The sequence below is a fragment of the Lithobates pipiens genome, unplaced genomic scaffold (genome assembly GCF_037356315.1).
Source record: "Lithobates pipiens isolate NorthernLeopardFrog02 unplaced genomic scaffold, aLitPip1_a1.2 Scaffold_18, whole genome shotgun sequence".
Taxonomy (NCBI): Eukaryota; Metazoa; Chordata; class Amphibia; order Anura; family Ranidae; genus Lithobates; species Lithobates pipiens.
The window spans coordinates 260,918,805-260,933,300 of NW_027507758.1; the positions used below are offsets into that span (position 1 = coordinate 260,918,805).

The 14,496-nt window shown below is 42.7% G+C and overlaps 1 protein-coding gene across 14 annotated transcripts in view; it reads left to right on the top strand.

Annotated features, from left to right (window-relative positions):
- Window positions 1-14,496, top strand: part of EPB41L2 (erythrocyte membrane protein band 4.1 like 2) — a 351,078-nt gene that overhangs the window by 110,950 nt on the left and 225,632 nt on the right. For all 14 annotated transcript variants that reach the window (XM_077486872.1, XM_077486875.1, XM_077486879.1 and 11 more), the window contains one exon: window positions 12,120-12,610. In XM_077486872.1, the coding sequence (XP_077342998.1) occupies window positions 12,134-12,610 (477 nt within the window). In that variant the 5' untranslated portion in view covers window positions 12,120-12,133. The remainder of the gene's footprint in view (window positions 1-12,119; window positions 12,611-14,496) is intronic.

Here is a 14,496-nt window from a genome sequence, read left to right on the forward strand (position 1 = left end):
TGAGTTCATGGAATATTTTATATTTTGCCACAAGTTGCGGGAAAATTACAAACTTTATTTTTTTTTTTTTTTTTTCACAAAGTTGTCACTAAATGATATATTGCTCACACATGCCATGGGCATATGTGAAATGACACCCCAAAATAAATTCTGCTGCTTCTCCTGAGTACGGGGATACCACATATGTGGGACTTTTTGGGAGCCTAGCCGCGTACGGGGCCCCGAAAACCAAGCACCGCCTTCAGGCTTTCTAAGGGCGTACATTTTTGAGTTCACTTCTCACTACCTATTACAGTTTTGAAGGCCATAAAATGCCAAGATGGCACAAAACCCCCACAAATGACCCCATTTTAGAAAGTAGACACCCCAAGCTATTTGCTGAGAGGCATGTTGAGTCCATGGAATATTTTATATTTTGCCACAAGTTGCGGGAAAATTACAAACTTTTTTTTTTTTTTTTTTTTTTTTTTTTCACAAAGTTGTCACTAAATGATATATTGCTCACGCATGCCATGGGCATATGTGAAATGACACCCCAAAATAAATTCTGCTGCTTCTCCTGAGTACGGGGATACCACATATGTGGGACTTTTTGGGAGCCTAGCCGCGTACGGGGCCCCGAAAACCAAGCACCGCCTTCAGGCTTTCTAAGGGCGTTACAGTTTTGAAGGCCATAAAATGCCAAGATGGCACAAACCCCCCCCAAATGACCCCATTTTGGAAAGTAGACACCCCTAAATTTAGGGGTACACTAGTGAGACTAGGTAATAAATGGCGGGTGCCCTGAAACTATAAAAAAATAACTAACCAACCAGCGTCACCTGTAACAGTTATATGGTGATCACTGGTGAAAGGGTTAACTAGGGGGCAATCAGGGGGCTTTATGCGGTAGTATATGGGGGTCCCTGGCGCTATAAAAAGCTGCGGCGAACCTAAATACCTACCTGCCTAACTAGCGTCACCTGTGACACTAATACAGCGATCAGAAAAACGATCGCTTATTAGGCTGGGTTCACACTGGAGCGATGCGGGAACGCCACGAATGCGCGGCGGGTTCCCGCATCGCATGCCTCCCGGCGGCAGTTCACACTGCCCTATGCGAACTGCTGGGAGTGTCAGTGAAATGTTACTGACACCCCCAGATCAGTTCGCATATCGCAGTGCGATCTGCAAACTCGGATCGCATGGTGTGAACACCCATGCGATCCGATTCTGCTGCGGGCCAAAAAAAGGGTCCCGTGCGAATTTGCGGCGGGTGCGGCGGGTGCGGCGAATGGCTGAACTCGAATCGCACAGAGATCGGATGTGATTTGCACTGCAGTGCGGTGCGAATCACATCCGTTCTCATAAACCGCTGCAATGTGAACCCAGCCTTAGTGACACTGGCGACGGGGGGTGATCACGGGGTTAAACCTTTATTGGGGGGGTTAGGGGGGTACCTTAGAACTAAAGGGGGCTAACCCTAACTGCCCTAACAGTTATTAGTCACAAATGACACCCGCCGGGTGATCAGGGGGTTAAACCTTTATTAGGTAATAAATGGCGGGTGCCCTGAAACTATAAAAAATAACTAACCAACCAGCGTCACCTGTAACAGTTATATGGTGATCACTGGTGAAAGGGTTAACTAGGGGGCAATCAGGGGGCTTTATGCGGTAGTATATGGGGGTCCCCGGCGCTATAAAAAGCTGCGGTGAACCTAAATACCTACCTGCCTAACTAGCGTCACCTGTGACACTAATACGGCGATCAGAAAAATGATCGCTTATTAGGCTGGGTTCACACTGGAGCGATGCGGAAACGCCGCAAATCCGCGGCGGGTTCCCGCATCGCATGCCTCCCGGCGGCAGTTCACACTGCCCTATGCGAACTGCTGGGAGTGTCAGTGAAATGTTACTGACACCCCCAGATCAGTTCGCATATCGCAGTGCGATCTGCAAACTCGGATCGCATGGTGTGAACACCCATGCGATCCGATTCTGCTGCGAGCCAAAAAAAGGGTCCCGTGCGAATTTGCGGTGGGTGCGGCGGGTGCGGCGGGTGCGGCGAATGGCTGAACTCGAATCGCACAGAGATCGGATGTGATTTGCACTGCAGTGCGGTGCGAATCACATCCGTTCTCATAAACCGCTGCAATGTGAACCCAGCCTTAGTGACACTGGCGACGGGGGGTGATCACGGGGTTAAACCTTTATTGGGGGGGTTAGGGGGGTACATTAGAACTAAAGGGGGCTAACTCTAACTGCCCTAACAGTTATTACAGTCACAAATGACACCAATGCAAAAAAAAAAAAAAAAAAAAAAAAAAAAAAAAATGACATTGGTGTCACTGTGACTGGGGGGCAGGGGTAATTGGGGGGGTGATCGGGGGGTAAAGGGGGGGTGTGAGTGTGCCTGGCATGTTCTACTGTGTGTGTAGAGTGTTGGTGCAACTCACCGATCCGCTCTCCTCCGTGTCGGAACGAAAAATACCGACACGGAGGAGAGAATACATCACTTCCTCTCCTGTGTTTACATTACAGGAGAGGAAGTGATGTCACGGGGGATTCCTATTCGTCGGGAGCGATCGCGAGGGGGTGGCCATGAACGAATGGCCGTCCCCTCGTCCGGGATCGCTCCCGCACGAATACCGACCGCCGCAGGCACCGGGCGGGGGCCCGATCGGGCCCCCGACCCGCGGGAGGCAAGGGACGTACATGTACGCCAATATGCCTGCCCGTGCCATGCTATCGACGTACATCGTCGTGCGGCGGTCGGCAACTGGTTAAGAAAGGTTCCTTAAAGACTGTCAGATGTCCTGAGAAATCTACTTTTTAGTATTGGCTTACTTCGACCAAAAAGTGCAGTAGATCAAGCCATCATGTCTACAACAGAAGCCTCCTAGTCCTGTGTACAACACTGTGGTCTGTGTCTTTTATATGCATGACTAAAATAATCTTAAATTACTATGTATTTTATCCAAGGCTGGCAATTACTAGTTTCTCAGAAGTTCGTAGAAGACTGTTCTTAACAGTTTATCCTGAATCTCAAGTCAGTGGACAATATATCATTTTAAATATGAAATGAATTGATATGGTTACATTGATCTCTTACAAATAATTTGCTTATTGTATGAAGCCTAGCAAAGTTTTTACAAGGATTGGTACCAGGCTTTTTAGTGCCAGAAAATGTTAAACGGTTCTCAAAAATGTCCCTAACATAAAATCCTATCCAAACTGAACGTTTTTAGCTAACCCCTAAAATGAACCCTAAACAATTAATCTGCACCCCAATGCTATACATTAGCTCTAACCTTTTAAATGTTTATCTCCTTAACCCTCAATCCTAATATTAACCCTTGATATAATACTAATTTACCATGTATAAACCTTACTTTTCATTGGGTGCCTAAGGTGTTTGCACTGCAGTCTGCCTCCTTCTTCCTTCTTTTAAGTTTTGGTAACAAAAGCTCATTCTCCAGAGAGGTTAAGGGCCCTTTACACTAAGGTACCAATCAGGTCTGCCTGTCAGTTTTTTGGCTGACCTGATTGGACCCTCTATTCAGCGCTAGGGACTAGATGGTGTAAATTGACTTGTGTTCATTTACACCTGCTTACCTCCAATCCGATCTGGTCCTCTAAAAAAAAAAAAAAAAAAAAAAAAAAAAAAAGGGCGGGGGGGGGGGGGGGATGGGGGTGGATCGGTCCCCTTCTGTTTGGGTAAATTGGAGGGCAGTTGGATGTAAACAAAGTGGAATTTTTACACCCGACTGCCCGTAGGGCAAAGCAGACTCTGTGTCTGGGTGGACACAGTCCTATCATCTGCCTGCTCTGCTCTGATATATCAGCAGACAGATCCCACACTGATGTAATCAGAGTAAGTGTGTTGCAAGATCATGTTCTTTCCCAAAATGTAAAAAAAAAAAAAAAAAACTAACTCTGCACAAGAGCGGTGGTGTTAATAACTCCTAATGGCACCCCCACGCATCTTGCAAATGTACATGTCAAAATGCATAGTACTGCAGTACCATGCGGATTGGTGCCGCACAATTTTGGAGTTGGTGCAGGCACCTTTTTTGCGCATTTTTCACGCATATTAAGGGACCCCTTTGCAATTAAGGGGCAGCTCTAACACAACGCACAACCTCCTGGTGGAATGAAGCCTTGGCTGGATCCGGCAATGATCATAAATATCTTGGGTACCAGTAAACACTAATTGGTCATGTTTTTGGTGTTTTTTTTTTTTTGGTTGGTCACTGCTGGGAGAACATAGTGATTATTGCTAGCGGCTAGTCAGGCATTTAGGACACTGGTTCTTGGTTATGGTGTGCTGCTAAATCAGCCATGGTGGCACAAAGACACGGTGATGCTACACATTTTTTTTTTTTTTGGCTTATTCACTTTACCGTTTAATCAACACACACTTTTGTAAACACTTGTAGTATTTTTTGTGCTGTACCTATAATTTGTGAGGATGTATGTGCTTGAAGAATTCAAGATTTGGATATTTTTACATAGTTTCATACGTCCAGCTTGTACCATACACCATAGCTATGGGATCCCTGGCTTGAAATCACAATTTTAGACAATTCTACTACAGTGATCTCCACTAGTTTCTGTCTCCTGTGCAGAGCAGCTGTCCTGCTTCATTGTGAATACCGAAGATCACCTGCTTGATACGGGCGCCATTCATAGATCGCTTTACATTTTCTCGATGAATTTGTAGCATTCTCTGATTGGACAAGGTGGAGAAGTAGGGCAGTGATGTCACACATGATTAAAATGCAAAGCATTCTCTGCATGGCGCTCATGCCCCGTGGCCCACCTCCTGTGTTCACAATGCAGCAGTGCAGCCACTTCGCACAGGACCTGGAAGCCAGTAAAGATCACTGTAGGAGCGATATTTACTTCAGTGATTTCCAAGTTCCAGAGATATCTCAAGGTATGGCATACAACAGGGGTCGGCAACCCGTTGCTCATGATCTAGCTGACGATCACAGGCAGGTGACTTGTAGATCATATCCCTGACTTGCCAACCCCCTGTCTAAACTGCTCCTTCCACTTATACAGAGCAGCACAGGGCAGAAACTTGCCTAGTGCACTGCACTGTTCTGCACCATCCCTCCCCTCGTGTTCACCAGAGGCTCTTGAATGTGAAATTGCATGAGATGGACTGGAGAGGAGGGCTGTTGAGGATCAGCAAGCCTGAAGAACAAGCAGTAGGGTATCACAGGAGCTTCCCTGCTATGCACATGAGGGAAGTTTCTGCCAGGCTGACTTCCTGTACACCCCTATCTCTGTTCTCGTGGCACTGTCCACTGCCCTGACTCCTTTATTAAAAAAAAAAACGTTCTGCACCGAACCGCATCTAAGGGCGCTCCTGCATGTCTTCCTCATGCCAGTGCATTTCTCGGCATGTTAGGAATGCGTGCAATTTTTTGCACATTCCCAACACGCAATGTAAAGCAATAAACCTTGCTTTGAAACCGTAAAAAAAGAAAATGAAAAGGTATGTATCCTCTGCATGTTTAACAAGTGTGTGCATAGTGTTGGGCTGTCCACGCACTTCACATACACATGGTTATATGCATTCCCTACACATAATTTAAGAAACTTGACTGGCACAACCTAAAGCCGTAAAATGAATTACCATTGTTCTGAACTTTTTTTATTTTTTTATTACAACCATACATGCTTTGATCTGTTGAAGTACATTTTGGTTTGCTACATTAGACAGCACATGCAGCATAAATGTTGTGCAACCTACCTCAGTGCATCAAAAGTTTGTGAAGAGGCATATTTTTGGAATGGCAAGTAACACACATGGTGGTTTGCATTGCAAGTACATTGTGGAATTGTGTTGGGTGCCATTCTAAATAAATGCAACACCACATGTATGGTGCATTGCCTCTCTCATTTTTGGTTTGTTAAAGCAATACTAAAGCTAAAAACTTTTAAAAATTTTTTTTTTTAGCCTTAATGCATTCATTGCATTAAATAAAAAGAAAATGTTTTATTTTTCTCTGTCCTCCCCCTTCCCTGTGTGAAGGGTAAGATGGATAGAAAAGATCCAGCATTGTGTACGGCCTTATCTCTTCTGCCCTTTCCTCCTCTTCACAGGGGGCCGAGTGCGCAAAATCGCGTACATGTACGTGATTTCGTGCACGTGGTTTAGGGGACACGCGCATGCGCCGCTCCCACTGTGATGGGACAATGGCAACCAATCAGTGGGTCGATCACAGGAGAGACGGGTCAGCAGTGTGCTGATGTAAACAAAGCACACCGCTGATCTGTCAGGGAGAAAAAGGGAGAGAATTTGTTTCAGCTAAGCTGAATCGCAACCTCTCCTTTTTCTCCAATGTAACACTTCCCTCTACAGTTAGAAACACCTCCCAGGGAACACATCTTACACCTTGATTGCCCCCTAGTGTTAACCCCTTCCCTGCCAGTGCCATTTTATACAGTGATCCGTGCATTTTTATAGCACTGATCACTGTATTGGTGTCACTGGTCACCAAAAAGTGTCACTTGGGGTCAAATATGTAGCAAAACAATTTTTTTCTTCTTGACATGTATTATAGTAGAAAGTTAAAAAAAAAAAAAAAACTCTATTTGTGGGGGGAAAAAAGGACTGCCATTTTATTTATTTACACGACTGCACAATTGTTGGTTAAAGGGATACAGTGCTTTGTCAGGAATTGGGTAAAACCATCTGAGACTGAAGTGGTTAAGGTAGAAAATGGTTTAAGTAGCCCTATTGCCTCACCCCCCCCCCCCCCCCCCCCCCAATCACACGAGTCCTTACTCAATCCAGTACTGCAGTGGCTCAATATTCTCTCCCTGCGCTAACAGGCTTTGTTGAGGTAACGAGAAGCAATGGGCGGTCAAATCCTCTGACGGGGCAGGGCCAAGCTATGCTGTCTGTGTCTATGGATATGGACTGAGCACTTTGGGATTGAACCTGCAGGTTTGCCACCATAGGAATACTCTTCGTTTAACGACCTACCTGTTTAAGGACCGCTCGGACTTATGACCAGCTCTTCTGACCTGAGCGATACATCATTGTATTGTACAGTACAGAATTTTTGTTTTTATATTTTTTGTTCTGTACTACAAATAAAATAACGTTATTGAGTTGAGGTTTTGTGTTTTAGACCTTTTTATTCAGAATACAGTACAGTAGTTAAGAATGCTTAAAATATTGTTTACTTGTGGATCCTCCGTTTTTACGACCAATTCGTTAACGACCAGGTTCTGTTCCAGTGACCAGGTTACTTAAGTGAGGAGAGCCTGTATAACATGTTTGTTTAAAAAAAATCCTTTACAATTACCTACATTTTCTATTTTGATTAGGGTGTACTTTTCAAACTTGTGTATGTACTGTATGAGCATCTGTGGTTCCTAAGAAGAAGTTTGGTGTGTTTTGTTCCAAAATTTGTTAAAGTCTGAGCTTCAAACTGAGATAATTATCTTCTGTTCTAGGAAGTTGACCACCGTAATAGTGTGTTTTTTTTATTTTTATTTTTTTTTTGTTTTAATTTATTTTATTTTTTTTAATTGCTGGATAAGCTGTATCTGGGTGTTTGATTATGCATGTGAACTTTCCTGAAACACTGCAGCTAATGAGCATTCCTCCAAACACTCATGAAGTAGAGTATGCCAAGATGCTAATTGGGCACAGTGGTCATATGACCTTGTAACCGATTTTGCTGCCTTACTAAAATGAAAGATTTTTTTAATAACAGCCACCATTTATAGTTTTTTTTTTTTTTTTTAGGGGTTTTAAAACTGAATTTGAGGCATATAGAAAGGCATTTAGTTAAGCATTTATTTATTAAAAATTGTTACATTTATTTTACTAGTCTAAGCCTTAGCCACACAGATTTTAAATTTGAATTTTTATATAAAAATTGTTTGCCAGAGCATGTGACAGCACCACCAGTGACTCAACAAATTTTGTTGGCATTTAAAAGTTTTGCTCCATTGCCATGTCCATGCTTTAAATTTTAATATTCATTTTTTAGGGTGCATGAAAAGGTTAATACTTGTGACTCATATATAATTTATAAAATTAAGGAATGTTCATGACAGACAACAAAAAATCAACCACTTGACCTCAGGAAGGTTTTACTCTTTTTTTGCTATTCAGCACTGTGCTACTTTAACTGGTAATTGCTTGGTTTTCCAACACTGTACCCAAATGAAATTTTATATACATTTTTTTTTTAACACAAATAGAGCTTCCTTTTGGTGGTATGCTATTTAATTGCCACTGGGTGTTTTTACTTCTTGCTAAATAAACAAAAAAATAACAGACAATTTAACTTTAAGGTTGAACTGGATGGACTTTCATTTTTCAACCTGACTAACTATGTAACTGCTTGCAAATGGGCGTACCTATACATCCCCTTCAAGATGTGGCTTAGTGGGGGTACTCTGTGAGCGTGCCCATGGATTTGATGTGTGCCGGGGGCCCGCGATTGTGACCCTGATCGACAGAACGGGGAGATGCCTATGTAAACAAGGAATTTCCCTGTTCTGCCTAGCAACATGACTGGGATCTACTGCTCCCTGCCACCACTAGCAGCAGCGATCTGTCATGTTGTAGTGAACCCTCCCCCCCACAGTTAGAATCACTCCCTAGGACACACTTAACCCCTTGATCACCCCCTAGTGTTAAACCCCTTCCCTGTCAGTATCATTTACACAGTAATCGGTGCATTTTTATAGCATATGAATGTCACTGGTCCCAAAATGCTGTCAGAAATGTCCCATGTGTCCGCCGCAATGTTGCAGATCGCTGCCATTACTAATAATAAAAAAATTATAATAAAAATGCCCTGAATCTATTCCCTATTTTATAAATTTTGTGCAAGCCAATCAATATGCTTATTGCGTTTTTTTTTTTGTTTTTCTCACCAAAAATATGTAGAAAAATGCATATCGACCTAAACTGAGTAAGAATTATTTTTTATTTTTTTGGGGGATAAAAACCGCAGTGGTGATCAAATAACACCAAAAGATAGCCCTATTTGTGGGGAAAAAAGGACATACATTTTGTTTGGGTGCAGTGTTGTACCCCCCCCCAACACACTTTTTTGGTTTAAATTGGTGATGGTCACTGTAGCCCTGGTACAGTAATAAAAGAAAAAAAAAAAAATAACATTCCCGTCGACCTGAAGGCTGTCCGCCTACTGCAGGCTCCATTGTTTGATCGTTCTTATATAGGTAAGAGGCGGGGTTACCAGGTGACCCTGCCTCTTACCTATATAAGAAATGGCAAACAGTGGAGCCTGCAGTTGGCAGCCAGCCTTCATGTCGGTGGGAGATTTATTTTTTATTTTTTGGGTGCGGCGTGATTGATGGGGGACGCTTTTTTTTGTTTTATTTAAAAAATAATAATAATTGTCAAAGTGTGTGTGTTTTTTACTTTATGACACTTTTTTGGCGAATGGGAAGGGGTACCACTGGCCATGGTTGTGGGAATGAGGCCCTTGTCCCCAAGGTGATTTGGGGTGGGGCAGAATGGTTACGAACACCCACGGAACACCCTGCAAATTCGGGTGTTGGACGAATGGGCCGAACAACCAATGGTCAGCCCACACGCGTGCTTGGACGAACCATTCTCCCAACACTACTGCTGGATAAGGGTGCAAGCTATGATGTGATCATCGGCTCTGTTCCAGGTCCTATTCCTTAGCTGACAGATACTCTTTATCGCTGGGAACTTTATCCAGGGCTGGTATCACACTGTCTCTTCAGATTCAGGATAGGATTTTCCCCTCAAAGGTTTCCTTCCATCATAAGTGCCTCTAAACAATGTATAAATGTGGGAAGTGCAGTAGTGTATACTCTGTTTCCGTTGAATGAGTTCTTTTGAGAAGTACAGAAAGACAGTCTACATTAGCAAAACACAAGTACATCCCTGAGTAACCGCGCTCTTCTGCATTTTTTTTTTTTTTTTCCAATAAAATTTTGAGCAATCAATTTTGATATTTGATTGCAGTAATCAGAGAAAATAAGACTGTGTAATTGGCTTTCATCAGGGTAATAGCAGGCAGTATGTGGCATGCTGGATGAATCCGCCCACTTTCCCATATCAACACACAGACCCGAGAGAGGTTCTAAAGTGTGTTTGTGTGTGTTTCATTTTCTCCATTAAGGTAAAAGCAATCCCTGTTGTATTTCCTACCCCCCCAATGCCTAAACACTTACCTGACTCCTCTTACTGCTCCAGTACTGTCCTGGCTGCAGCACCACTTCTCTCATCCTGGTCTCACAGGAGACACTGAGAGCCGGAGGAGACGGAGCCTCCTGTGAGGAGGGAGCTGGAGTCATGGCTCAGCTTTGGAGCGTGTGCTCAATAGCACTTGGCTTGTTAAGTGGGCACCTGAAGATAGAAGCTGACGGGACTGCCAAAGAGGAGGTCATGGACCACTTTTTGTTTTGAGTTGAGTTTTTTTAAAGCAAAAAAAAAATAAATAAATAATTTTAATTATAATTTGAACAAAATGTGTCAAGCTTAACCTTGTTTGTTGCAATCTGAATCTGTCCTAAAACATTAAGCCCACTTCACATCACATTTTAAAGTAATGCACATTTTTGCTGGAAACTGCACAAAACAAATGTAGGAAGCAGGACTATTCCTAACGCACACTAGGGTTTATTTACTAAAGCTGAAGAGTGCAAAATCAGGCTCACTAATGCATAGAAACCAATTAGCTTCCAGGTTTTATTGCCAAAGCTTAACCAATTCCCGACCCCCTCACGCAGATATACTGTGGCAGAAGGGCACGTACAGGCAGATTAACATATGTGGCCCTTTAAGAGGCGGGTTGCGGGCGTGCCCACCGGGAGCTTCGTGAGCGTGTTTGCTGGTCCTGCGGATTCTATGTCCGTAGGGATACCCACGATGGTCTCCCTGAGAGGAAGAGTGTTCTGCCTAGTGACACTGATCACAGCTGCCTATAATCGGGAGCGGTGATCAGTGACTTGTCACCCCCCCCCCCCCCCACAGTTAGAATCTCTTCCTAGGACACACTTAACCCCTACAGCGCATCTAGTGGTTAACCCCTTCACTGCCAGTCACATTTACACAGGAATCAATGTATAAATGTGAATGGTCCCAAAATTGTGCCAAAAGTGTCCAATCTGTCTGCCATAATGTCGCAGTTACGATAAAAATCGCTGATCGGCGCTATTGCTAAGAAAAAAAAATCATTTATAAAAATACCATAAAACTACTGTAATTTAAAGGGGATTGAATTATAAAGAGGCTCTGTAATCAGTGCAGGTCTATATCACAGGGGAAGTTGTGTGCTGCGAAACAGGTCCCTGGTGCAACCAAGGTTGGCAACTGCTGACCCAAGTTAGATTTTATAATTTTTTTTCTGTGTGCCGTATTGAGGAGATGAAATTTCATAACCTGTTCCGGAATCGCCATGGGAAGATAATTTTCTACAAAGTGAAGCGGCTGTAAATTTTTAATTTTCCATTGGCAATACAGGGAGCTCCAAAAACATGACAGGTCATAATCCTTCCCTACTCCTCTCTATAACAAAACGACATCCAAAAACAGGGACGCACCTATTTTGTGAACCGCTCCGCTGTTGCTCCCTAAAATATCCAGCTTGTACCTGTATATTTTGGCATGTCTAGAGTTGTCAATGTGGTTTGTGTCCTTTTCCCACTTAAAGAAGAATTTTACTTTTTGGCATTGAAGCATTGTAGTACCCTTTTGTAACATAAGCACTGGAAGCCTTCAAACAAGTATTTATGACCAAAAACATCTGTGTAAGTAGTTATGTCTAGGATACAATGCTGTAAAACAAACTCAAATACGTTCTTAAATAAATGTCATGTCGCTTTTGTCATAAGTTTAAACTTGAGTAAAGTCTATTGACGTCACCAAGTGACTCCCAGTTTCCTTCTTTCATTCTACTGCTCAAATACGCTTCCTTCCTCCCCTTCACTGTCCATCATTTTATCAATAAGCATCTCATAACATGCTATCTGTTTAGAGTATTAACATTGGACAGTTTTGGAAATTTTCCTTTTGTTGAAGACCATAGCAAAGGACATTTAGACACTGTACTTGCTGTTCTAGATTAAGTAACTAATAAAGTTCTTTTGCCATTTCAGCATAGACCGAGACCATGACAACTGAAGCAAGTCCCGCAGTTGAAGTGAATGATTCTGAAAAACCTGAAAGTAACAATGAGCCATCGGGAAACCCAGATGAGGAGGTCCAGCAGGCAGAAGGAAACACGGATTTAGCCGCTGACAGCTCTGAAAATAATAACCCTGGAGAGTTGGACCAAGTGAATGCAACTGATGAACCCTCTTCCCCTAGCAGCCCTACAGAGAAGAGCCCAGGAAAGCTGAAAAAGGAAAAGGAGGCACATGAAGGCAAAGGCATTTCACGCTTTCTCCCACCATGGCTCAAAAAACAGAAATCCCTAAGCCAATCTGACTCTAAGGAAGATCACAAAGATAATGTGGCAGAGTCATCCGATGAAAAGCAAGTGACAGATGAGCAAGTGAACAGCCATGAGGAAAAATCAGAAGGAGATAAAGCTGTGGAGACTGCAGCAGAGAGTAAAGAGGATAAACTTCCAGTGTGCAATGCAGAGGTCTGTTTATGTACTACCTTTTATTTTATTTTTTTTCCCCCTAACCTTCCTTTTGTTTTAAAGCTGAAGTTTAGCTATCAAAAACATTCCATACAGATTTAGCCACACTTATTTGAAGAAATCTTCACTACAGAGATGCCTGTCCTCTTCCTGTTTGTGAACTTCTGGCGCTACAGTGGTTAGCAGTCTTGGATCTTCAGGCCCAATGGTCTTCTGGTCCAATGGGGCCACACCCCCTCCATTGACAATAGTTCTTCTATTGATTACACTACCTGTAACATGGTCTGTGAATGTCGAGAGAGTCTGATCAGTCGCAGGATTCTTTACACACACATTTTGGACTCTTGCACACTGCTGCCTGAAAACGCTCCATTTTTAGGCTTGCGTGTGTTTTTGTTTTTTTTCACTTATCTAAATGCAGTCCATTGTTTTCAGTCTGCCTGTCCTGTGCACACAGGCACATAAACATGCGCTGTTTATTGATCCGTAAAAAAAAATACAGAAATCTGAGTAGTCAGTATTTGCTTGTGTATAATCGCAAATACGCTAAACTATACTTCCCTCAATAAAAGCTAGAAGAATGTTTATACTTGTGCGTGTGCACTTGCAAATGCACACAAATGATCTACAGCTCATCCTCAAGTTTTTTTTTTTTTTTTCTGCCAGGAATGTCTAATGCTCATACACCGTGCAAGAGGTCTTAAGCCTCATACACACTATCATATTTTCTGCTGATTTTTGTCTTCAGAATTACCAAAACCATGTAGTTCAAGGGCATGCCTGATTGCATACAAATTGAAACTCCTTAGGTTTGACCTCATATTATATGGTTTTGGTAAATCTGAAGGAAAAAATCTGCAGAAAATCTTAGTGTGTATGGGGCTTTAGTTCTCTCGCACACCTTAGGCGTCCTGAATCCTACAGCAATGGTCATCAACCCTGCCCTCTGAGCCCATTAACAGGCCGGGTGTGCAAGATAACTGAAATACATCACAGGTGATATCATTTGCTGCTCAGTGATTGCAGTATTCTAGTCTGCATCTCCCCAAGGTAATACATAAAGCCTGGACTGTTAGTGGGCCCTGAGGACAGGGTTGATGACCACTGTTACGGCACTTCCCTACAGTGTAGATAACAGGCCCTGCTCTCTCCAACATTCTCTCAAAACTTTGCAATCTACAACCACCTAAGATTCAGGTGCAGAAGAATGGAGCATGGGCATCACTTGCAGCGCTGCCACCTGTTTAGTACCTTCTTACAGGTGTATTTTAATTATAGCTAAAAAGGAACGGTCTACCCAAAATATATTTCAATTGTGGGTGTGAATAAACCAGTAGGTAATTTCTCTTGAGAGCTATAACGTTTTCATGCCAGAACCCTATTGCTTATTTTCTTACTTTATGAAAGATTAATATCTCTCTAGTTTCAATATGCCTGAATGTCATTGTAATAGAGATGCCATTGAATGACTTGAGAGACAAGTGGGGCATTTGTCAATCGCATTCCAAACCAGTTTCTTTCAGTGGAGAGATAGAATATGAACTTGGCTTGCTATGGAGATGTTTCATTTCCTTCACATACCCTTCTGTTTTTTTTTTTTTTTTGTTTTTTTTAAACTTCATCTTCTAGACAGCAGGCATAGTTTAAACATCCCCTCCCCCCATTTGGACATTTTGGTAAAATGTATATTTCCGGATCTGGAATAAGTACCGCAGATCAAATCGATAAGTACTATTTTACAGGCTTGGTTAGGTTATTTCAGCTAACAATACCACATGTGTCAGAACAGTGAAGTAAACTTTATTTTCCCTCTTAAAATCATGAGGAATAGATTCCTCTTGATTGAGAAGTTGATACAGCTGTTAGTTTGGCTATACTGTAGTTGC